The sequence below is a fragment of the Cotesia glomerata genome, linkage group LG7 (genome assembly GCF_020080835.1).
Source record: "Cotesia glomerata isolate CgM1 linkage group LG7, MPM_Cglom_v2.3, whole genome shotgun sequence".
In the NCBI taxonomy this organism is placed as follows: Eukaryota; Metazoa; Arthropoda; class Insecta; order Hymenoptera; family Braconidae; genus Cotesia; species Cotesia glomerata.
Window position 1 is genome coordinate 2,591,941 of NC_058164.1, and position 27,309 is coordinate 2,619,249.

A 27,309-nucleotide genomic window follows, 5' to 3' on the forward strand; every position below is an offset into this window, starting at 1 on the left:
TTCTAAAATCATTTCATGTTGCTATTTTGAAAAAAAAAACGTTTTGAAAAAAATTTTACGTGGACATCCGGATGTCACCTCATTTTAGATGTACCAACGATTACTCCCGAACAAATTGATATTTCAAGACCGGACCTTTTTTATTAGTTTAAGAATTCGATGAACTGCGATACACACTACGATACAACCGTACAAAGCCAAACTAACTTTTCTTATTTGTCACGTAAAAACTATGGCGCTACTTGATCAAGCTAGATTTTTTTAGACTGCGTGCACATATAACAAGAAAAAAATGCGCCGATATTTAAAAAAAAAATAAAAAATACTCTGTAAGAAATTACTTAGTTATAATTTTTTTTTTTTTTTTTAATCAATTACACAATTAATTTTTTTCTTAAAAAATGAATAAGCGTTATGAGGCGTGCACTTTTGGATTTTCCAAACTTTATTTGAGAATGTCCGAAAATTTCACATTGATCTAGCAAATAATTTCGGAGAAATTAGCGTATTTGTAAAGATTTTTTAACTTAGTTTAAATGGTTCCCAAAACTTCAAACGCGTTTTTCTCGAAACGGTGTTTTCAAAGTCGGTGAGGAAAATTTCTCCGAAACGGTTGGACCGATCGGCTTGAAATTTTCACACGATCTTCTTAGATACTTGTATCAGGTAATGATCGAAGGAATAAGGTTTCTGGTAATAATTTAGATTTTTTAAGCCACTTTAAACTGTAAATTTTCTCGAAAAAAACGATTTTTTTCTTTGGGAAGCCGCCATTTTGTCAAAAATCAAAATTTTGACTATTCCATTGATCATTACCTGTATTTATGTATCCTAAAAATAAATCTTTTGTTTTTTTTTATTTCTAATAATTTGGATCAGAGATATCTTCCTCACTGCCAGACGCCTTTTTGTGAAGGTCCTCTAGGAAGTCTACTACAGGAACAACGGAACCCAATTTTTTTGTAAATACATCGCGAATTCTTAAAATAAATGAAATTCGCTATATGTACATTTATTCTATGTATTTATTTAATAAAAAGCCTCTTCACAAAAAATTCACAAAAAAACACGTTTTTTCGGACTTACAAGTGGATATAACCTCTTAAATAGAAGTGTGATTAAAATCCATGAGAATAGATAAAGAAAAAATTTTTCTATAGCAATTAATAATTCTAGTCGTTGATTAATTGATAAGTGATAGAATAGCTCAAAGCTATTATTATTATTGAATTATTAATATATGTAATTCCCGTATTTTTTAGCTGTATTTTGAAGGTTTCTTTTTACAAAATCAATTTTGCTTAGAGAATTAATTTTTAAGATAGTAATTTATTATTAATTATGTCTCTCATTCAGACTTTTTGTACAGCAATCTTAATTAAGTAATGTTATATTTTACGAAAAAAAAAAAAATTTTATTCATATTTTATAGAAAAAAAAAAATATTAACATGTCTTAAAAATAATAATAAATTTGTAAATATACGTTATTTAGATACTGTGATTTTTAGGTGCAATAATAAATTTTTGTAACACATGCAAAGAAAATAATTTTGACGTTACTAATTTGTACATACATACACTATTGCAATAAGTAAAGTAACGATTATCATGCGAATAATTTACATAAATGTTACTCTACTTACTCATTAGACAATAATAAATTTTTTGCATTTGATACAAAGAATATATATCCACATTATTGGAGATATGAAAAATAGTCAAGTATATGATAAATTAATTGTTTTATTTATTCAGGTAATAATTACTAATAAGATTGTTAATATTTAGTCAGGTGCCTGTGTTTCTAAAATCGTTAAATATTTAGCGCATTCGTCTCAATATTTAAATAATACCCGATGTGTATTTTTAATGTACATAGTTAATAGTACTTAATTACAATTAATATTGAATTTAAATCAATCGTTCTCTCAATTATGAGATATGTTCAATTTGATTATGGTATAAGTATTTTATCATAAAAAAAAACACTTAAAGGGGATAGACACTGTGAAATAAAAAAAAAAAACATTTTTTGTTTTTTTTTTTTCATTAAATTAAAGTTTATACATTCAAGAATATGTATCTAAAGTTTTATATGAAAATTCTGAATATTTTTTGAGTTATAGTCATTTTTGTGACAGCGTATCAAATGACCATTGCACGCGCGGCGCTCCGACAAAAACGCGTTTTTCTCGAAACTACTTTTTTTGAACTGGTGAGAACTTTAATTTTCATAAATATAAACCGTTTTGCAACTTTTTTTTTTATGGATTCGTCTATTCAGTAGCTATCGTTGCACGTAGGGGATTTTTAAAGTATTGATTTTAAAGATTTTTTAGGGCTGTTTGAATCCAAAAAAATGAGAAAAACAAACGAAAAAATTTATATGTCGCCTTTTTTTTTTAATTCCAATTTTTCAAAATCCCCTACGTGCAACGATAACCTCATGCATGCAGATTACAACGCTGTTTCGTTTTTTTGTTTTAAATAATTTATTTTTGAGTTAGAGATCACACCGTGGTAGGGGAAATTTTTTTGGTGCTCCACGAAAACGCCAATAACTTTGTAACAACATATTTTTTAATAAAAATTTAGGAAAATAATCTTTAACGTATACTTTATAAAACAAAAAAAACTCGATCCCCAAATTCCTTTATTATTTCAGTCAAAAAAATTCCCGAAAATCACCTATTTTTTCGATCTTCACAGTGGCTATCCCCCTTAATGAATTCAATTAATATATATATATATATATATATATATATATATATATATATATATATGAATAACTTATTCCGTTGATTCGTTACCATTTATTCAAAAATCTTTGAAATAATTGATCAAAAAAATTTTATCCTTTTTTGCTTAAAATTTTTCGAATTAACGAGGTTTACATTTCGAATATAATATCAAAAGTATTTTAATAGCTCACAAAAAAATATGTATATTATATAATATGAAAAAAATTTTCGTGTTTATACACTGATCATTAATATATTATACAACATTGGAAAAAACAATAAATTAATTAATTAATTAAAAAATTCTGAATTTTTAAAAGTTTATTAAAAACTTTCCCAAAATTCGCCAAGCGATGTTATTCAATAGCGAGAGTCATTAGCGAATCAATGACCCGCAGACAAATAAATTAATTATAGATTTTTTTTTTTCATTATTACTTTTCAGTGAACGAACAATGAATAATTTGCATTTAAGAATGCAAATTATTATAAACAGAGTCTTAACTAAAGGTTCAATAACACTCAAGGAAATTTTTTAACTCATATCAACAATCTGCGCGTTTTAAATTCAGGAAGATAAGGAAACGCATTACGAAAATCATCGACGCTGCAACAGTAGCTGTATCCGCGTTCGGTTCTCATGTCCCACCCGGAAAAATTTATTTCCGTGCAGATATCTTCGCAAACAACATAATCCCCCGTTAATCGATTCAAATGAGGATTATTTACGGTAATGAAGACAACTCCGGCTAGTCTGTATCTGTCGTAAACAACTTTGAAAAGTAATTTAGGCACAGGAATAGCAACTCTTTCTTCATCGTGATAATCCAAGTAAATTTTCTTCATTTTTCCTTCAAAATCTTCAAGTTCAAGGACTCCCAGTGATCCTGTCCAAACTTCAAGGTTACGATTTCGTCTGCTCGCGTAATTCCGGACACTTTTTTCAATTTTTTTCCAGTTGCCGTCGTTAATATTTTGCCACATCGGTACCGTATTGACGGAGTAAAATGTCGCACGTTGTTGCGCTTCGAATATAAAATCGAGTTTAGCTGCCAAATGACCGCGCGACAAAAAGTAATTACCTGTAAAGTTAACTTCAATAACAGAACTTTTTCAATTAAGGTAAAAGACCCAGTTATTAACAATGGCCTAGTTGTTTGACACTTGCAATTTTATTTTAATTGAAAAAATAAAATGTTCTCAAAAAATCAATCATGTTAAAATTTATAATTCAAAAGTTATATTTATTTATTTATTAAAGTTAATTTGTTTTTTTTTTTTTTTTTTTTTTTTTTTTAATTAAAATATAATTGCGTCAATGACTGGGTCTTTTACCTTAGTTTCAATTAAAAATAACAACATTTAATACCTCTGTCATGAATATATCGATTAGCAAGTTTGTGACTTCCTACAATTAGAGCCAAAGTTTCTTGTTGATGAGATCTGCTGTAAATATTATCCATGCTAATCCCTTCGAAGAAACCGCTCTTGGTAAACGACGGCCGGGGAACTGAAATTTCTGCAGAATCAATTACTGATGGTATTAATGCATGTGCATAAATCGTTTGACCTAGTTGTTCATCGTGACAAAAGTCGATTATTCTGATAAATTCTTTTCGTCTGTGTACAAAAATAGAAATCAATGTTTCATTTTAATGGAAAAAAAGTGAAAAATCCCGTGCAAAAAAATATTGTGATTCATTATAAATTTTAAATTTTAAAATAAATATAACTTAGTAGTAAAATTGAGATAAAATCATTGTAATTTTCTTATAAAAATGTAAAAACAAAAAAAAATGAATGAGTCGAATTTTATGAAATTTTTCCGGTGAAATATTTAATGGAATTTGTTTGTTAAAATAAATGATTATATAGCAACACCTAATTGAGACATTGATATGTAAAAAATATTTTCAATAAACACATAAAAATGCTGGTGACACGCCTTAATATCCCCGGACAAAATATCCTCGACAAAATATCCCCGCGTTTTTGTTGGTTGAATTTTGAATAAACACACAAACACACTAAAAAAATAATGTTAAGATTAATTTTCAAATTATTATTGATGAATTTTTATATTTTTAAGAATTTTGTCCGGGGATATTTTGTCGGGGATATTAACGCACGTAACCAAAAATGCTATTTAAAAATTCAGTTTGACGATTGAAAGATTAAATAAATATATAAAATTTTTGTGCATGGAAATAACAAGATGACACTGGATATCATCCCAGATTATACTGAGTGAAAAAAATTTTCAGATAGTAGCTAGTATAATCCAGACTACAATGAGTACAATCCAGATAGTAGCTAGAAAAATCCAGATATCACTCAGTATAATCTGAATTTTTCTAGCTACTATCTGAAATTTTTTTTCACCACAGATATCACTGAGTATAATCGGGGATGATATCTAGTGTCATCTTATTTTTTCCGTGTAGAATCTTTAAAGTTTTCATAGAAAAAATAATTTTATCTTAGATTTATTATAAAGTTTTATTTGTTTCAAATTTTAAATTTCTTATGAAATTCATAACAAATTTTTTTGCAAAGGATATGAGGGAAAGTTGAGCAAAATTTAGTCACTATTTTGAATAAAAAAATATTCATCTTAATTTAATAGTAGTAACTTTTTTTGCCCCGGTATCCCTTTACTTGTACAAAAAAAAAATTCATCGTAACCAACTAACTCATCTGTTCGAATAGAAAATCCAATTTCTCCAGTAACTCCCACTTTACACCCTCTAGAAATTCTACGTACAGAGTGCTGTGGATATTTATCGCAATAAATCTGATGAAACATCTCTGTTCCGCCATCGTGTGTCAACAAAAATGTTTTATCTCTAATGCATTCAAGTGTTGCACTCTCGTATGATTTTACTCTTGAAAAATAAATTCTACCTCCAGGACATGCGACGCGGATCGAATCCCCAGCTTCCACACTAATCGTATTGTCAGGTTCCTTGGTATAAATAAATCCTCTGTGTAATTCGGGGTGCAATAGCAACGGCATTGGTTCTTGTAGGTCTCTACTTATTTGAATTGTACATTTTTCTTCTTCTACAATGGTAATTTTTAATTAAAGTTCATTTGAACAGTTTTTTTATAATTCAAAGAATTATAATTTATAATTTATCATTCTAAATTACCCATCGATTCAATAACTTGATTTTTTTATTTAATACTTACTGCAGAAAAGTCCACTGAACAAAAGAAAAAAAAAATTATTTTTTTTTTAATAAAATAATTCTAATGAGTAGATAAAATTATTTATTAAAAATAATAACTTACAATGATATAAAGCAAAGAATTTTAATCATTTTATTTAAATAAATATTTTTCTTAAACTGCTGCTTTTTTTTCAATTACTTTTCTGCAATAAATCGAACCATTGAAATAAAATAAGTAATATTAAAAATAAATGGCACGTATATTAAATTGAAGTTTATTGAAGAAGCGAGTGTGACGAATACAATGTGTCACTTAAATTGTCCGGGGATCAACAGTACCGACAGGTAGTTGATTAATCGAAACATGGTCATTAAAAGTCTCCTGGTGACATTTAGACACTGAGGATTGATGTTTCCCCGGTAACTTTGTCAATTATTCGCTCACAATATACATTAACTCGTCGTTCTCATCTAGTACCATAGCTCTTTGCTCTCTTGCATTTAAAACAACTTAAACGTATTTACCTTCATTTATGTTTTGTAATTTTAAAATATCATTATTCAGAAATAACATGAAGATTATGAGAATTTATGTGTTTAACTTTTGGTTCAAATATATAAATACAGTTATTTAACAGCTTAGAAACTAAGGCGTTTATTCAAATGCTTATTATTTACGGCGGCTGATAAAACTAACTCAATAAAAGTCACTTGAAATTTATTTTCACATTAAATTTAATCTTTTGTTTACTCTCTTTATCATAAAATCTTTGATAGAAGTTTTTTTTTTCTCAACGTCGGGAAATTTAAATTTGTCAGTCAAAAATTATACAAATAGCTTAATAAGAGTATAAATTTACCCAATATTAAGTCCAATTATAATTATTAGTGAAAAATTAAAATCAGTCGATAATTAATTTGAATTTAATTAGTAAAATAAATTAATATAGCAACGAAAAATTATGCTCGAAATTTATTTCTTAAATAATATTCATAATTCATCTAATAAAGTATACAATAATATAATTGTTAAAATTTGTTGGTTGGTCTCCGTGGTTAGATTATTAACATACTCGCCGCTAGAATTTAGTTATTGGCCTGGAGTGGGTTCGAACCCTAGCGGTTGCTTTAAATGCTTTTTTACTATCAAGTTAAATCACCCTCTGACTAACTTTGACGGAAAAACGTAATTAATTACAATGATTAGGGACAAAAAGTAGGAAATGTACAAGAAAAAAGTTTGTAGACTGAAATTAATTTTTTTAATCATATTTTTTTTTGTAGAAACAATTATTTGTCATTATATTTAATCATTGCTTAAAATAGTGACTATTGTAATTTAGGTTGTATATATAAGGTAAAAGACCCAGTTATTGACACTTGCAACTTTATTTTAATTAAAAAAAAAAAAACAAATTAACTTTAATAAATTAATAAATATAATTTTTGAATCATAAATTTTAAGAAAATTGGTTTTTTGAGAACATTTAATTTTTTTAATTACAATAAAAGTGCAAGTGTCAAACAACTAGGCCAGTGTCAATAACTGGGTCTTTTACCTTATTTTGAATAAAAAAACTCATTAAATTATAATTACTCCCAATATTGTTGTAAATTAATTTACGATTTATAAATCGATTGCAATTATATTATTTTAGTTATATTTTATTATAATAATATTATTTTTAATAAAATTATAATAATATTATTTTATAATAAAATTATTTTTTAATAATATTTATTAAATATATTTTTTAATATGTGTAAAAAATAAATAAAAGTATAGCTTCTTTGAAAAGGTTTAAAATTTTAATAAACTGCAATAAATTTCTCAACTATTTTGTTAATTGAAAAAAAAAAAAAAAAAAAAAAAAAAAAAAAATTTAATCAACAAATATTTGAAGCCAATTTCATAAAATATTTTACAACGCAACAAAGTACTAAAGCAATCTCAAGGATCTTCGAGATAAGCGTAGAATATAAGGAGCGTATTTATCTTACCTGTAACCGGATTTCACAAAGGATTAAATATCGTAAGCTTCTTTGTAGAAAAATACAATTTAGTAGTGTGTACTCTTAAACCTCAAGTAGCTGAAGATGAATTGAAGATAAATATCTTGTACTTAAAATTATGATTATTGCGGTCGTTCTTTTAAGGATGTAGGAGTGTTAATAAGGATAATAATTGCACCACCAGTTGATACTGTTTTTTAGACTTATTTTATATACACATATGTAACAATAAATATATAATCAAATGCTTTAGTGCATGCAAAATTTTTAAATAAACTAATAAATTAAATAATGTATACATTAAATTATTATGTAATGCATCAGTCGGTTACAAGTTACAAGTGTTAAGTACAAAAACTAAATTCAAAAAGGTAAGTATGATACAAATATTGTTACTTAAAAAATTAAAAAAATTTATAATACTTGTTTTTAGATATAATTTATGCCAAAATTCAGAAATGTTGATTAATTAAATTTTATTTGCACATAATTTGAATTTTTATTAAATACAAGACACGAAAGCAATCGTGCGAAGCGCTATTTTTCCCGTCTACGAATAATTGGTGGACTATTAATTTATTTAACCATTTATGTCTTTATGAATATATATATTTATATTTAAATATTTTTATTTGATTGAATTTATTTGTGAATTTAATGTCTGTATCAATATGTATCACTTAATTTTAGGTAACATATGTAGCGTCTCAGTATGGAAAATGTTATATATAAGATTTAATTTCATAAAATATATAATTTATTTTGTTTTTTGAATAAATACTTTCCATAAAATTAATATTATAAGTCAACTATTCAAAAAAAGTAACAGTTATATTAATAATTAATTTAATATCAACTTCCTTTTATTTGACTAGTGAGTTAAAATAACTCGCATAAAAAAATATTAAATAAATTTTAACTTTAACTTGATTGTGATAATGATAATTTAGCTGTTAAAAGTTTGAATACATAAGACTCTTTACAAGGTAGTTCGGTTAAATCTAATGCAAGTCCTTTAGTTTTAAATCTTAGCGTCTTCCGAATCGTAAAAATACATGATCAACATCTTGGCGCTTAACGTTGTTTCCAATTACCGGCACGTTTTCACGTAAAATTGGAGCTGAAAAATTAAATTTTTCCATTAGAATTCAAGTGATTTATTGTTTTCTTGATTAATTTTTATTTTTTCCTCGTTTCGATTGTTTATACTTCTAAAAACAATGTACTAAATTTTTAAATATTTTTTGAACTGCAGCATTTTAAAGAAACACTTATCTTAAAACTAAAATTTTTCAAAATTTTTGCAGTTTTAACTAGATAACAAATCATCCGATTGATTCATTTTTTATTTTTATCAATACTTAATTTTCTCTACAATAATCCTTCCGTTTTTTTATCGGATAAAAATTGAAATTATTTGGCCGGTTACTCTAATCGTACTCTTTAAGAACGTTCCTAGACAAGAAAAAGACACCTATAGGTTATGGGTATTGGTTTCTTTCTCACGCACTAGTGCTGCCTTTCTTTACAGACTATCGCTCACTTACTTCCACTCACGTAAAATATTCAACTAACTTCAAACATTTTTTATAAAAAATTAAATACCGCTCGTTTATGTTATTTTTGATAAAAAATACTTGTTATATCTTCAAATAATGATTCTCAGTTTTTTAAAACAATCTTAAGAAAAGTATGATTGATATTTAATAAAACGTTCGCTTGAACGTCGGTCAGCATAGGGTTTGTATGTAAAATATACAAATTTTAAACGCTAATATTTCAAAATTTAGTGCCGCAAGGACTATTTAAAAAAATTCTTGCGTATAGAGGATACTTATGAGTATAAGTACTCAAAACTTCAAAAAAATTCGAGCGAATCTAATGTAAAAAATAATTTCCAACTTTGAGCTTTGAAATTAAGTATACGTATAAATAAATACGTAATTTATTTAATTCCAAAATTTTAAAAAGATTCACCGTTTAATTACTTAGATATTAAATTTTAAAAATCACATAGTTTATCTCCTTATACACGGGCTCTTATGGCGGACAAACTTTTGTCGAGACTTTAATTATTTATTTCAATATTAACCTCCCAACTTTAACGGATAAAAAACTATACACAAGAAACTTGGATTATTGCAAAATATAAAAACAATTTAATAATAATACATTACCGATATCATTTTTGAAATATTTAAAATCAAATTTTATGTTTGTAACTTGTTTATCGTCAACTATTTATTCGAATAAAGATTTGACAACATCGCGTCAACAGCTGAGAAAAAAGAAAAGGATATAAATATAGTTACAGAGAGAGAAATGTTTAACTCACACACTCATCCACGTCTCAGTTATGGGTATAATCAAGCGCGCTATTGCCAAATCTGTTTATTTATTCCGGCAAGTAATAAATACCAAAGTTATTTTATTACTTTACTTTATTAAATAAGTAAAAATCATCAATTATTAAATTGTTTAAATTATTTTAAATTAAAATATAGAATTTTGACGAATATTAGGAAGATTTAAATTTAAAAAAAATATTAATATTATTTTGACTCATTAGTTACGCTCGAACTTCCTTAAAGAAACTGTTTGCCCTTTAGAAAGATACATTGCTCTTATTTTTAAATGTACTTATCTCAAAACTATATTTTTTTTAATTTTAGCAGTTTTAACTCGATAAAAAATCATCCGATTGATTAATTTTTCTTTTTCATCAGTACTTAATTTTCTCTGCAATAATCCTGCCGTTATTTTATTGGATAAAAATTTAAATTATTTAACCGGTCACTCTTATCGTTCTCTTTAAAGCAAAATTCGGTTTTATAACGCGTTAAATTAAATTAAACTCTCCATATTCATTCGGAGAATGGAAATTCTAAATTAACAAAATCTTCAACTGTATATCAAACTAACTATGAATTCTATTAACTAATATATTATCATGAAGAGATAATAAATTAATTATCTCTTGTTAACAAACTATACTAACATGATTAGTCGGAAACTTTGTCTGACCAATACCGTATTACAACTACTTCTCCGATACCTATGACGCGAACTAAATTCTATCTTGTTACAAACGCTTCCACTACATGGTACATAATAAAGTTGACGTGACATTAAGCCTCTTAGTCTCGATATATCGGCAAGAGAACCCGACTATTCATTTATAACAACCTATATCAGGATGTCGTGGTTTCGGCTTACCTTTGTCGATAATGTAATTTTCCATAGCCATACCAAGCTGGTAAATGGTCGATAAGGCGTCACAGACCTTGCGAATCTTTGGCGGCACCTCATCCAGTATGCTTGGATTGCACTGGGCTGGTGGCATGCCCAAAATTTCTCCCGAGAGTACACTCATTATGATAAAAGTTGTTGACAGGAGATAATTCATTCTGTACTTAATTCCTAGAAAAAAAAAAAAAAAAAAAAAAAATTAATTATGTATTTTTCATAATTACAACTTTGAATTTTTGGTATCACACACAAAAAAAAAAGAAATATTTGATCGAAATAAGATTTATTTGAGCCAAATATATAAGATAGTTGGATATGGCCAAATAAATATTTATTTCTGGTAAATATATAATATATTTGAGCGATTTAGTTGCGTCAAATAAATAGTTTATTCATGGTAAAAAAACATGGTTTATCTGTGGTAAATAAATCATAGTTGACGACAATAATGAACTTTTAAAATTTATTGTAACATTAAAGTTAGCAGTCACTTGACCAATTTTTAATTTTATTTAACAAATAAATTAATTCTGAAAAATTGTTTTTTAAAAATTGCATTTTTAATTTTTAAAAATTTCTACATGTCAATTTTCTTCTCTTATTTTTTTTGCCATAATTTATTTGTTAACAAAAGTTCTACAAATTATTAAATATCTGCTAAATTATTTTTATCAATTTTCAGAAATTATAATGGCTTTAAAATGAAAAAAAAAAAAAATGATTTTTTATTCTTTTAGTTGAATAATGAAATATTTAATTGTATTTAATAATGAAAGTGTTAATTGTAGGTTACGGATAATTTAGATTTATTTTCGTAAAATATAATATTTTGAGCACCTTACCATGTAGGTTAGGTATGATTTTTTTTAATCCCCAGTTGATGAATAGTTATTAATTAATATTAATTATGCAAACACTATTATGTATGCAAATAAACTATTTTTTGAAACGTCGATGTAGCTGAAGTTGCAATCAAAACATTCAAGTTTTGTTTTCAACGTTCAAGTGACGTCATGAGAGCAGTAGTTAAGAGTTTTAATGCCAAAGATGTCGTTATTTCGGACAAACTTAGCATCTTTACCACAAATAAATGATATATTTCTGACAAATAATAAAATAATTCGAGTCAACTGTTATATTTACTTGTACCAAATATATATGGTTGTCATAAAGAAATATTGAAAAAAACGACTCAAATAAATTGATTTATTTGAGACAAATAATTCTTTTTTTCTGTGCAATAAAAATAATAAGCTTAATTATACTCCACTCGGATAAGTAATTAAACAGTCACGTAGACCGTGGAATTAATCGATTAATTATTGGCAATTAATACCAAAGTTCGATAGAAAGAATAATGATATGCAACTAATGTAGATGGTATTGTATGCTAGCAATAAATATTAAAAAATGTTAATGCAATGTTGAAGCAAATTGAAAAAAAAACGATTCAGTAGTTGCAATTATTTACAGTCAGCCACAAAAGAAAGTTTGTCAGAAGCACGCAGATATCCTTGGTGGTGTACTTTTACTATTATAAGCTCGTAAATTCGAATTAAAGTAAGGCTATTTATTTATTTTACTGTGTAACTGAAAGGTGCGCGTAATAAAACTATTAGGTTTCTTTATTACTAAGCGGGTGGTTTTGTAATTCGCCTCGCTGACGTTCTATTGACTTAAAATAATCTATGTTGCTGAGAAAAATAAAAAAAAACTTTCATTTTGTTATATATTTTGAAATTACATCGATATTAATTGTTTGAAGTGGAAATAATTGCATAGATGTGGGACTATATATTTTTATTTATAAAAAAATAACTTTTTTAATTTAATGTGTTTGTTTTTGTGGTAAATTTACGAGTATGCAATCCAAATTATGGAAAAAAAATTTTTCACTGAGATTTTTAAATTTCAAAGTAAAAAAAAATTACTACAGTGAAAATCTTTTATAACGACATTGAAGGGACCTCCTATTAATGGTCGTTAGAGCCGACAGTCGTTATAAGTAAAAATTAGCAATGCATGGATTATATTCGAAAACAAAAATGCACGGATTAAATTAAAAAACAATACTTGATGAAAGTTTATTAAACTAATAAATACTTGATGAAAGTTTATTTAACATTTATTAAACTACACATAAATTAATTTATTAAACTTTTTAATAAAATGGTTTTTAATACAACCACGTATAAATTTTAACACTACATTTAATAATATAGATTTAATAGCATAATTATTTTTGAAAATAATCAGTTATTTTGTCGGAGAATTATTTTAAGATTGTAACGAAATTGTTTTCTACAACTTGTAAGACCATTAACTAAAATAAAAATTGTGATTCTCATTAATTTAAAGCTGCAAAAGAATTTGATGACATCATAAGTATATTTACTGCAAAACGCATGAAAGTATTTATCAGACGCTATAACCAATGGATTTTACTATCAGTTTACTACTGTAAGTACTGTGAATTAGGTTGCTATAAACGATTTGTCGCTATAAGCAATGTTGTTATAAGCGGTTTACGACTTGAGAATTTTATATGTAATAGAGACGGGACTTAACAATTTCGTCGTAACAACCGGCACATTGCTTTAAGCGTAGTCGCTGTAAACGGTTTTGACTGTACTTGCCTTCTTTTTCATTGAAATTTTTGAGAAATCAATTTGTAATATATTATACTATTTTTTTCTTCCATAAAAAGGGTAAAAAAATTAACAAATTGATAAAAATATTTTGATTTAAATATTGTTTGTTAATTTTTGAAAAATTTTTTAAGAATTTCAATATTCTTACGTAATATTTCATAATTTGTAGTAAAAATATAATCAAATAATAATAAATCGCTAAAAATGAATAAAAAAAATTAATTTCTGAGAAAAAAAAATTTTTACTCAATCATCTATTGAATCTTACATAATAGACAAAGATTAATTATAATTATAAAAAGTTTTAATTATCAATTTGTGTATTAAACTTTTTTCAAGAAACTTGACAATTTTTTATTAATTAGTTTCCAGGTAAAATTTTTCTCTTTTTTTATTTCGTGGAAATTGGAATTCTTTGGAGCCACAAAAATTTATTTATTAAAAAACACATTGCTTTTGATCATTAATTAAATTTGTAATCGCTCCTCGACGTATAGAAGTAATTGAAATAATTTATTATTTTCAATTAAAAATAAAAAAAAAACTGAAACCACAAATGAGAAGATTAATGAACTTTGCGCCCTTGAACTCATGAAGCTCTTGTTCCATCAACTTCACCCGGAAATCTTTTAGGAAGTGAATAAGGATGAAAGTAGACCCGGAAGGTCAGGGGTAAAGTGCCGTCCGGACATTGAAATCGCAGAAACCACGTGAAAGATTCAGTTGAAAAAAAAATATAATGAAAAAAGTCTTTAGAAAAACAAACATCCGAATAAAATAAAAGTTATCCATTACAAGAATAAAAATAAAAATAAATGACTCCTGAAAAAAAGAGTCTGTCGAAACTTATCGAGGAGCAAAGAGTTTCTTTTGTACATTATTTTTAGCTGAGATCCGCGATTGCGGGATCAATGGTAGACATTAGTAGACATTGTTACAGATAAAATTTTACTCACTGAAATAAGAATTGCTTACAAGTAAAAAAATACAAAGAGATCAGCGGATATTAATCGTGAGGTTCATACATAATGTGACGGATCTTGGATGACAAACATCTGTCGCTAAACTTGAACAATGAAATATTATCATCACGTACATATGTTTTTATATCATTCTCACTCTCGCTGAATTCAATGTCTCCGTGTGATAAGTGATGAGTTTCGTTGCTATTATTTTCAGACAACAAAAGTTTCAAGATCGTATCGCGCTTATTAAAAAAGTTCTTCACTTCGAACAATTTGTATCCTATCGATTGAAATCAGAGAAATAATTTTTTGCTTGGAAAAATAATTTATTAAAAAACTAGCTGTTACTCGACGCTCCGCTGGGCGCTTTATAGAATTGCATTTTTAGATCTAGACTTGAAATTTAATTAGAGTATTGTTTCGACTTGCACAGATTCCCAATTCTATCGAATTGGCATGCACCTTTTATCCATGTAATTATTCTAGCTAATATTTATTGTAACTTTCAATGTGCAATCATTATAACATTCCCGTGTCTTTCTTACAAAAATGAATAATAATTGATATGAAAAAAAAATTTGTAATGAGCATTGAAAGTTTCATTTAAAAAAATTGCAGGTCTCATGAGTGAAGAAATTTGCCTAGTATATAAACATAACCAATAGAATTAAAAAATTTATTTTAAACAAATGACAATCGAATAGAATAAATTTAGTTACAATAAAAATTCATTATTTCGATGTCAAAAAAATACAGGTTCCGGATAAGTAATCACCACCTTATCATATACTAAAACCTTCTCCGAAACACGCTGCATCTTATGGTATAAGTATTATTCCCATCGGTTCAGTAGTTTTTGTATAACCGGACAAAAAAAAACCGGCTCTCCATTTATTAGTGTAGATTACATCCTTAATATCCGAAAAATCCAAAAAATTAAAAAAAAAAAAAAACAAAATATCAGTTAGTTGTATTTTAATTTTACTACCATAAAATTTTTGTTTCAAAAAATGCACTAAAAAAAATCAATTTTATTTAGAAGAAAAATTCTTAAACCAAAAAAAAAACTGTTGAGAATTAAAAGCAATGAAATTCTTCAAAATCATTTTCTTGATTCAAAAATTTTTCTCTTAAATTAAATTATTTTTCATTATGTCTATTTCTTTTTTGCAATTCTACTATTTAAAAATAGCTCTTGAAGCTTTATTTTTACATTAATTAAAATTCAGGTTAATTATCCCTTCTTTTAATCAAAGTTTGACTTCAAAGAATTTAATCAAAACCAAACGCTCATATCCGTTTTATATTTCTGCAATTTAAGGGCGTATTTGCCTTTGGCGCCTCTTTCTCAATCGTTTACTATTAATTCACATTTACTAAAGAACAAAACCAGTAGAAAAAAATGAAAAAATACAAATCTTTTATTTTATCTCAAATAATTTTCAAAACTTTTTAATTAATTTAAAAAACATAATATTATTATTATTTAATACTACGAATAAAATGGCCTTGTTATAAATTTTAAATTAGTTATTAAAAATTTTTCTATAAAAAACTTACATTCGCCAGCGGGTTAATGAGTAAGTTTATGATTGACATCTTATTAAAAAATAACAAACTATTTTTTTCTTGTTTAAAAATTAAATTCAAGGAAGAAAAGTAATTGTAAAATGAGTAAATCTTAAATATTCTTTTACTAAGATTATTTTAAAGTTCTTATCAAAAGTTTCTAGAAAATTTCGACATTTATTATTAATTACAACAATTTTTAACAACTGAAATAATTTATAAATATTTTGTAGACTAGATTATAAAAGTAGTAGATAATTTTAACAAAACAAACAATAAAATAATGAGTTTAAAAAATCATCCGCATTTATAGCTTGAATTACGCTTCAATGGGCAACCTGTTGCAATTTTTAATAAACTTTCAAGCTTCATCCACTTGGGTTTATATTCAATAATAATTCGAAGATATAATTAGTATCCCGGGAGAAAAATTGCGACAGATTTTATGATAAGTATTTATGTCATGGGCAGAAACGGAATAATTTAGTCGCGAGTCAATGAGTTTGAGTTCAAAAATATTTATATTAGTATAGCATTTAATATAACGATTGATTTAATAAATATTTTTCAAGATACTGTTGTCGTTGGTTTTAAACCAGTAGACTGTGAAATCAGAAATGTGACAGTTTTCTTCTTGATTTATTGCTTTTTAATTAATGAAATATTTACTTGTTGATAAGGATATAACACGAAGGCAATTGATGTTCGTTTTTCAAAATTGTCATCATGTTCTATATAAGACAAAAATGATCCTAAATCTGACCATAAGTCTTGGAATCTTCGTGATTCAGTTGAAAGTAAAGTGAGTATCAAAAATATTTTTTTTTTTTTTTTAAATCCTATTATTCATTATTTAATTCATAATGACGGAATATATTTAATTATTCCTAATATTTTTATAGAGAAGTTTGCCCTTTGTAATAAAATTCAAATAAATTTTTAACTTCTGCTAAAAAATTAAAAATTTTCACAATTTGAGCAATATTTACTTATTTTATACAAGTATCTACTTCATCGTAAAATAATTTGTGTTTAATTTAAAATATAAACTATTTATATTTTGAGGAAAATATTTCCTTATTTTTATCGTAATTATTTTTTTTTATAGCAAAGAAGAAAGAATTTCAAAAGTTACTATCTACTTGAATTCGTTTACCTGGCTGCACAATTTTTATAACAAGCTTAATTCCATACTGCATCTTTTTATATATTGTTATCATTTCGTAGAAAAAAAAAATGATATCCCACAATTGCTAATTAAAAAAAACAAACCCAACCCATAAAATATGCAAAAGTTTTTTACATTTTTATTTTGAAGCCAAAAGGTAAATTCTTAAAATACATCAACCAGTTTTCAAAATAATTTTATTGTTTTTTACGTTTGATTTCAAAGCCCCGTCTTCCATTGTGCTTATATTAAAAAAAAAAAGCATGAACTAAAATTTAGAATTCTAAACTTTATTAAAAAAAAAAAATCAAGAGCCAATGAATTTTTATTTTTACAAACCAGTGAATATTCATGAGTGCAAAAGAGCTGTTTTAATAAAAATACTAAATACACTTATTTATTTACATAACAATTCCTTTTATCATGTACTTCTTAGATAAACTCTTAATAAACTAATTAGACTGTATCCCACGCTACTCCTACTGTATCTGAATATACCCTGAGACATTAATTTATTTTTTTATTTTGACAAATTGCAATTAATTATTTCGTAAGCAAATAACCATTTTTCAAACCCACGAGTCCCGAGAAAAGTTCCCGCAACTGTTTCTCTGAGGTAAGAAAATAATTCACATTTAAAGTTACCTTCTCGGCTCTGATTGTCCCATCAACAAAAGTCATCTTAATAAGTTAAAATCACTATACAAGCGAATTTCGTTTGCACAAAATATTTCAAATAATCAACAATAATTTTTTTTTTAATCTATACTAATAAATGGAGAGCCGGTTTTTTTGTCCGGTTATATATATGCTCATTACAAATTTTTTTTTTCATATCAATTATTATTCATTTTTGTAAGGAAGACACGGGAATGTTATAATGATTGCACATTGAACGTTACAATGAATATTAGCTAGAATAATTACATGGATAAAAAATGCATACCAATTCGATAGAATTGGGAATCTGTGCAAGTCAAAACAATACTCTAATCAAATTTCAAGTCTTTATCTAAAAACGCAATTCTGAAACGCAAATTTTAGATAGAAGTGGCGTCTATTTGGAATTTAACTATAATCTATCTGCAGATAGTACCTATTTTTACATTATCATTTTTAAGTGCATTTTGCAATCAAATATATATGAATAATATGAATGAATAATAAGTATATTATAATGAATAATACAGATTATAATTTTATTCTAAATCAAAAAACTAATCCTTAATAAGTTTAAAAAAAAATTTTTAATTTAAAATTAAAACAAAAAAAATTTTAATTTAAAATTAAAAAAAAAAAATTTTTAATTTAAAATTAAAAAATTAAAAAAAAAAATTTTTTAATTAAAAAATTAAAAAAAAAGTTTTTTTAATTTAAAATTAAAAAATTAAAAAAAAAATTTAATTTCAGTGGTACTATTTTTTAAAATAAGATGTTGATGAATACCAATCTTCATCTTATTTTAAAAAATAGTACCACACTAGAATAAAATTTTTTTTTTTGAAATTTTTTAATTTTAAATTAAAAAATTTTTTTTTTTAATTTATTTATTTTTTTAACTTATTAAGAATTAGTTTTTTGATTTGGAATAAAATTATAATCTGTATTATTCATTATAATATACTTATTATTTATTCATATTATTCATATATATTTGATTGCTAAATGCACTTGAAAATGATAATGTAAAAATAGGTACTATCTGCAGATAGATTCTAGTTAAATTCCAAATGGACGCCACTTCTATGTAAGATGGGACTGACGAGCATGCGCGTGGTACTGACAACCATCTGAGACAAATAAATCTCAGATGGCTCTGAGCCCCATCTCGGATTGAAGTGAAATAAACGAAAACTGTACCTACTACAATCTACATAGAAGTAGTAACCATTTGTAAATTTTTTTCACTATAGATGGAACTAGGTTCCGTCCAACATGGAAACCAGTTAAATTTCGTTTTTTCCGTGTAGTAATTTTATACACTGAAAAATAAATTAACTTGATTCGAGAGAAAAATTCTTGAACCAAAAAAATAATTTTGAAGAGAGTAATTGTCTTAAATCAAGACAAAAAATTCTTGGATCATGTAAAATTTCCTTAAATCAAGAAAAATTTATTAGCTCAAGAATTTTTCTACTCCAATCAAGAAGATTAAGTTCTTCAAAATTATATACTTGATTCAAGAACATTTTTTTTCTGTGTACAGAAAAAAATTTTCGATTGAATCGGTCGGCGCAGTATTGAAACTAGTGCGTGGTGTTAAATATTACTCTGTAATTATAACCTTGATATGACTCGTACATAACTACATTTCGAGTTCAGAAACTACTGGGACAATTTTATGAGTTTTGTGTACACATATGTACATGCCACATAAGGCTTAATTGTTTTATCTTTAATTTGACCAATCGCTACTATCTTTACTGATATCTGGCCATGCAAACAGACCAAATTAATTTAAAAATAATTTTTTTCCCATTGTTACAAGAATAAAATCAACACCTTATTATTGATAATAATCGAGGGTGAAAATCAGTTCAATATTCTTAGAAAATATTTGTTAAAAATTATTCATGTTGAACAAGACAAAGATATAAATCTCAACACCCGTTGGGACAATCCTACTATAGTATTCGCTTTGGGTTTATTCTTACGATCTATCTAACTTTATACTCGACTAGGAGTGACTCGGAGTCGTGAAAGCGCAAGCTCAATTTTTTGCAACATTAAAAACACTCAACTACTCTTCCCCTGAAAATTTTACCACTGACAATTTTTTTTTTATTTTAATACTTAAAATGCCTTGTCATGTATCTGTTGAAAACTTTATTTTTATTCGCTTGTATTTTTTAATTTAATTAATAATTTTTCATAACATTTAAACGATCTTGTTACAGTAATTTTATGTATAATTTTTCTTAATTATCGATACGCGATACCGTAAAAAGGAAATTAAATTTAATTCGGGTGAACACGAAAAAAAAAAAATACTCAAGTCTATTATTAATATTCGTGAGGTTTTTTATTCGATTTATGTGTTACATTTACAGTTAGTAGCAATAATCAAACACACGGAGGGTCAGGAAAATATCTTTTACACTCTAGAGTGTCATAAAAATTTATATTAAAGGAAAACTTGTACTCTAGATCTTTTTATTTGTTTTTAAATTCATAAAGTTTCAAAACTTATAAATTATTAATGTTTTTAATGCATGATATTTGTATTTATTTTTTTTCTAATTTTATAAATTTTTCTTTAATCAAATTTCATGAATTATTTTTACTTATTCTTAAGTTTTTTAATTTGAAAAATAAAAGCTTTTCTTAACAATATATAATCGACTTTATTTTAAAGACACTTAAAGAATTATTGAGGTGAACATTGCCGGAGGTGAGTTGTTCCAATCACTTCATTTCTGAAATATAAGTCTGTCTTATCACAAATTTCACTCTGTTCCTCTTTAATATTAAAATTCATTTCATCGATCAATAAACTTCAAAATACTGTCAATTGCTACAATTAATTCATCATTGACCAATTTAATATTCCATTCACGATTCATGATGAATATGTGACAAGTTTTCTAAGCATGATATATGAATGATGATCCAACAGAATTTTTTTTTGTGTAAATTAAATTTCCTTCTGTCATTTCAAAAAAAAATTAACCTTCTTTGAAAGTTTCTATAATTAACTAGCAATCTTGCAGTCACTGTGTGACTGCCGTGACTTGTGAACTATAAATAAATAAAATTTTGTTTTATTAAATAATGAATTTTGTTAAATTTTACTGTAGTTTCTTAACTATTGACGTTTTTAAAGATATAAGCTCATCCCGATGTTACACTCATCAAGAGCTTTCATTTGAGTACCCACATACATTTTGATATATTTTTCATATATACATATATATAATATATATAAATATATGAAAAATGGATGTGGGTACTCAAATGAAAGGTCTCGATGAGTGTAATGTCGGGGTGAGCTTATATCTTTACAAATGTCAATAATTAACAAGATACAAGGTCATTTCTTAACAATTACCATTTTTAACGATATAAGCTCATCTCAATGTTACACTCATCAAGAGCTTTCATTTGAGTACCCACATGCATTTTTATATATTTTTCATATATTCATATATATATTAGGGTGGCGCAAAAAAACCGACTATTTTTTTTTTTTTAAGTCTCGAGTGAAAAAAATGTTAGTTTTTGATGTTTTAAGAGCTCTCTCCAAAGGACAGCTTAAAAAAAAATTTTTAAGATGTCGCTCCAAATTTTTTTAAATTTCAAAAATCGTCAAAAATCGAATTTTTTTTTTTTTTACTTTTTTTCTCGTTACGGTATAATTTTATAGACTAAAAAAAAAATAAGTTTCTGAAAATTTCAGTTCAAAATTTGAATTTTTAAAGGTCGCTCATAATTTTTTTCAATTTATTAGTGCATTTGTTTAGACTTTTTCGAGCGACCTTTTACTATTCAAATTTAAATTCCATGCATTTTTTTTTTTTTTATTTAGTACAATAATCGATAAAAATACATCACGAGATGAACTAAAAATCAAGCACAACATAGAAAATATAATTTTTTTTTTAATATTAATAATTTTATTTAATCAACTGCCAAGCGTGGTTTCGAACCCCAAGCTGGTCTTAGAAACCAGCTTGGGTGAGATTTGACCTTGCCGCGTAGGTTAAGATTTTTTCAAACCAAAAAGACCCCAACGTACCACTCCCAACACTTAAAGTCGGCGATATGACTAATTAAAGAAAAAAAAAAAAAATTATGAGCGACCTTTCAAAATTTAAATTTTGAACTAAAACTTTCAGAAACTTATTTTTTTTTGGTCTATAAAATTATACCGTAACGAGAAAAAAAATTAAAAAAAAAAAAATTCGATTTTTGACGATTTTTGAAATTTAAAAAAATTTGAAGTGACTTCTTAAAAATTTTTTTTTAAGCTGTCCTTTGGTGAGGGCTCTTAAAACATTAAAAACTAACATTTTTTCACTCGAGACAAAAAAAAAAATTGTCGGTTCTTTTGCGCCACCCTTATATATATAAATATATAAAATATATGAAAAATTGATGTGGGTACTCAAATGAAAGGTCTCGATGAGTGTAACATCGGGATGAGCTTATATCTAAAAATCTCAATAGTGGACAAGATACAAAGTAATTTCTTAATTATTGACATTTTTAAAGATATAAGCTCATCTCGATGTTACACTCATCAAGAGTTTTCATTTGAGTACCCACATGACATTTTGATATATTTTTCATATATACATATACATAATATACAAAATATATGAAAAATTGATGTGGGTACTCAAATGAAAGCTCTTGATGAGTGTAACATCGAGATGAGCTTATATCTTTAAAAATCTCAATAGTTTACAAGATATAAAGTCATTTCTTAATTATTGACATTTTTAAAGATATAAGCTCATCTCGATGTTACACTCATCAAAAGCATTCATTTGAGTACCCACATGACATTTTGATATATTTTTCATATATACATATACATAATATACAAAATATATGAAAAATTGATGTGAGTACTTAAATGAAAGGTCTTGATGAGTGTAAAATCAGGATAAGCTTATATTTTTATAAATGTCAATAGTTCACAAGATACAAGGTCATTTCTTAATTATATATCTAGAGATAGAGAATTTTCGAATGCAGCCTAAATACTTGTCATAATAAATTGACTATCGGTGAAAATGATATGAAAAGGTACTAATTCAAGTCAAGCATTTTGCAATGACACTCAATTTCACTTAAAAACCGATTTTATCATATGACTATCCTGAACACAAAATTTTTCTTATTCTATTTATAATATAGATTATAATTGAAATTTATTAAATCTATAATTAATTGTTTTAAAAGAGATGTCAAAGTCTTTAAAAAGCACAAAAGATTATTCTCCCTCAAAGATCAATTGAATATTCCTCTTAAATCAAAAAACAATTAATATAAAGTTATTATAATTTTCTATTCCCAAGAAAGGTCATTCAAAAATAGTCTTCAATGCAAAATTCTGAAGACATAAATGATAAGACAACTTTGATATAAATATATAAGCTATTATATTGAGGAAGTTGTCTAGAAGGAAACAAAATTCTGTAGTTGACAGCTGTTCAACAGAGTTTACATTTAACCATTCTCTTTTAAATCATTAATAATTCCGTAGACTGACAATGCATATAAGTTTGATTTAACATCTATTCAAGTTTGTCGACCAGCTAAATTTTCTTACCCATTCATTCCGTACCTTTATTCATATACAAATGAATTATTCATATTAAAATAATTATAGTTGTGAGTCGGTGATTCAACCCCTCAGATTTTCACTGAATAATAGAAATGAGAATAGAAGAAATGATAATCGATATGGGAACTAATCAGTTTTTAATTAGTTTCTCGTTAAAATTCAATTGACTATTGAATTTATTAAATAAAAGATTATTTGAAATTTATATAAGCTTTTAACTAATTTTATTTTAAATTATTTTATGTCCATTTTTTTATATTAATTGAACCAATTATTATCAAATTTCGTAGAGGAATATAATAGTGTTAACGTTTTAGAAGCTAACTGGGCTTTCATACCTACTAATGAAATTATACAATTTTATAGTCTGATTTAATTAAAAGGAAAAAAAATTTACTGATAAAATAATGGGTGTAATATTGAATAGATATTTCGATTTTAATACTTAGTGACGTATTTAAAAATCATTTTAGCTGATTAAAAAAAATTAAAAATGTAACTAACGATAATGACAAACTTTTTGATCCGCAGAAAAATTATCTTCAAACAAAAAAAAAATGTAAAAAATATGATATAATGTTTTAAGTATTTTTTGTTTTTATAAAAAAAGAAAGAATGACACCGAAGTATTTTTTTATAAAAAAATTAAAAAAATTATTAAGATAATTAAGAAGCATAAGATTTCTATTTTTACACAGAAAAAAATTTTACTTGAATCAAGTAAATAATTTTGAAGAATTTCATCTTCTTAATTTTAATAAAAAATTCTTAAATTAAGAAATTTTACTTAATTCAAGAATTTATCTTGATTTAAGATAATGAAACTTTAAAATTATTTTTTGGTTCAAAAATTTTTCTCTTGATTCAAGTTAATTTTTTTTTTTCAGTGTAAACAAGAAGCTAAAAAATTTATTTATAAATACAATTTATATATTTTTAAAATGTTATCTGATGTCCGCGGCTTCTCAATTTTAAATATTTTATTTATTTATTTATTTATGATAGACATGGCCAATAATAGATTCATTTGATCAATATATATTTGTTACAATAATTGTTAGTAATTATAGATTAATATAAAAATAAAAATCTTCAAATTAAATATTAAAAAAAAAATTTAACTTACACCAAATGAAACATTATAAACAATTTTTCAACAAAATAAACAAAAAATAAATTACTGAAAAAATAATGTGTTAAATTAAGCATCAGAACGTCAGAAGATTTCAAATTTACTTTATAATTTCAAACATCTAAGTGTAACTAATACACTGAAAAAAAACGCCATTCGGTCACACCCGAAATGGAAGGTAGATTTCACTAAATGAAATTCTTGATAGAATGACGTACATAAGTCAGTTGTACTACACATTGCCTAAAAAATGGTTCAATTGCACTCTTAAATTTGAAAAAATAACTAAAAATGGTCAAAATGTCAATTTTATAAACGTCAAATTGAAGGCAATTTCATGAGCTTTCACATGAATTAATCAAAAATTAGCAATCTTTTTTCAATCGAAAGTTATACATCAATGAAGTCACCGAAAACATGATTTTCACTATTTTGATAGTTTTGAGGAGCTACCATTTCAAAACTTATTAACGAATTTCTCTCATTTTAGGGCTCATGCAAGCTAATTATCCGAGGAATCTATATACTAAATTTCGTTAGGGTCTGTTAAGAATTCTCGATAGAGTAACATTCATAAGTCGGTTGTACTACACATTGCCTGAAAATGGTTCAGTTGCACTCTTAACTTTGATAAAATAACTAAAAATGGTCAAAATGTCAATGTTATGTACGTCAAATTAAAGGTAATTTCATGAGCTATCACATTAATTCTTTACAAATTAGCTATCTCTGTTCAATCAAAAGTTATACATCAATGAAGTGACCAAAGACGTGATTTTCACTATTTTGAAAATTTTAAATGGCCGCCATTTCTAAACTAATTGACAGATTTTGCTCATCTTTGAACTCGTTCAAGGTAATTACCCAAATAATATGTGTACCGAGTTTCATCTAAATCCGTTGAGAATTGTAGACACTATCGTGTCCACAAGCCGCGTTATATTACATATGTATATATATATATACATAAATATATAAACTTTTGAACCAATGCTAATTTTGAGCTTTACTCGACTACTTAAGAGATAAAATGACAAAATTCCGTGTTAATTCCTACACAAGGACCAATGCAATATATATATTTCTACGAAATCTACCTAAAAAATTAACTTGAATCAAGAGAAAAATTCTTGAACCAAGAAAATAATTTTGAAGACTTTCATTGTTTTGAATCAAGACAAAAAATTCTTAAATTAAATAAAATTTACTTAAACCAAGAAAAATTTCTTAGCTAAAGAATTTTTCTACTCAAATCAAGAAGATGAAATTCTTTAAAATTATTTACTTGATTGAAATAAATTGTTTTTTCTGTGTAGTAATATTTTATATTTAATAAAATATGAACTTTATTATGTATAATTTTGTACAAAAGTATCGTCTGATTATAAAACTAAAATTAAAAAATACCCGAACATCAATGTTAACAAATGAATACTAAATATATCGCATACGATGTCTTAAAAGCCGCGGAATTTTCGACACTTAGTAAGTTAAACTATTAAACAGCTTACACGTAATCACAAAAGTTAAATGTTTTCAACCTGGCCGTGTGAGGTCTTAAGAACTCTATAAATTCTATTTATCCCACAATTTCCGTTTATATGATTACCAATCTTCATTCAAGAAAAGCAAATTAAATTTAATTTACACACTCGAATTAGTTTCACGCGATAAGAGGCAAATTACTCTACCAGAGAAAATTGTTTCGTTAAACTTTGAAAATTAAATAAATTCATAAATTCGAAAAAAGCATAATATGATTTATTAAATAAAGAAGAAAATAATTGATTTAAAAAATTCACATAGCTTACCTGTGTGAATCCTTCAGCGCAATTACTTCAACAAGTGGTTGAAACCGAAACCAGTAACTCCGTCAAAGAAATAACAAATTAATTTTTTAAACAATTAAATCGTACAATCTGTCAATCGCGAGTGATATATTTCATAGATAAATATTTATACGAATAGTTTACGGTGTTTCTGGACCTGATGGTGAAGACACAGTGGTGGAAAAAGCGAGCCATCAGCCCTTAAATACACTCACCCGGTCTGGCATGCGCGTACCAAGGGGCGCCATAGAATTATTTAGGGTTGCTGTTCGCAATTCTGTCTCTTCTTCTAAAATAACCGATTATTGTCTGCAATTTTTTTCGCAACAAAATTAAATTTATAAATACAATTTATCAAAATTAATTATGATAAATTTTTACACTCTAAAATTTTTCTCTTGTTTATATGAAAAGAAAATGTGTATTCAAATTTAGAAAGGATAGAAAATTTTGTGTTCTCTCTCAAAATTTTTTGGATATTAAATTTTTCCTCACATAGAAAAAAGGTTCACTTGAGCTTAAAAA

At 25.8% G+C, this 27,309-nt stretch overlaps 2 protein-coding genes across 2 annotated transcripts; both read right to left on the reverse strand.

The window, feature by feature from the left end:
- Positions 1 to 3,240: 3,240 nt before the first annotated feature.
- Positions 3,241 to 5,899, reverse strand: LOC123268971. Its single transcript, XM_044734438.1, has 4 exons — positions 5,896 to 5,899; positions 5,437 to 5,806; positions 4,113 to 4,363; positions 3,241 to 3,825 (listed from the first exon to the last, which is right to left on the reverse strand). The coding sequence occupies exons 1-4, from the start codon at positions 5,897 to 5,899 to the stop codon at positions 3,284 to 3,286; spliced, it is 1,167 nt and encodes a 388-aa protein (XP_044590373.1). The 3' UTR covers positions 3,241 to 3,283.
- Positions 5,900 to 8,117: 2,218 nt separating this feature from the next.
- On the reverse strand, positions 8,118 to 26,967 carry LOC123269440 (myosuppressin). Its single transcript, XM_044735142.1, has 3 exons — positions 26,767 to 26,967; positions 11,146 to 11,349; positions 8,118 to 9,049 (listed from the first exon to the last, which is right to left on the reverse strand). Exons 2-3 carry the CDS (start codon positions 11,333 to 11,335, stop codon positions 8,958 to 8,960), a joined length of 282 nt encoding a protein of 93 aa, XP_044591077.1. The 5' UTR covers positions 11,336 to 11,349; positions 26,767 to 26,967; the 3' UTR covers positions 8,118 to 8,957.
- Between the last annotated feature and the right edge of the window lie 342 nt (positions 26,968 to 27,309).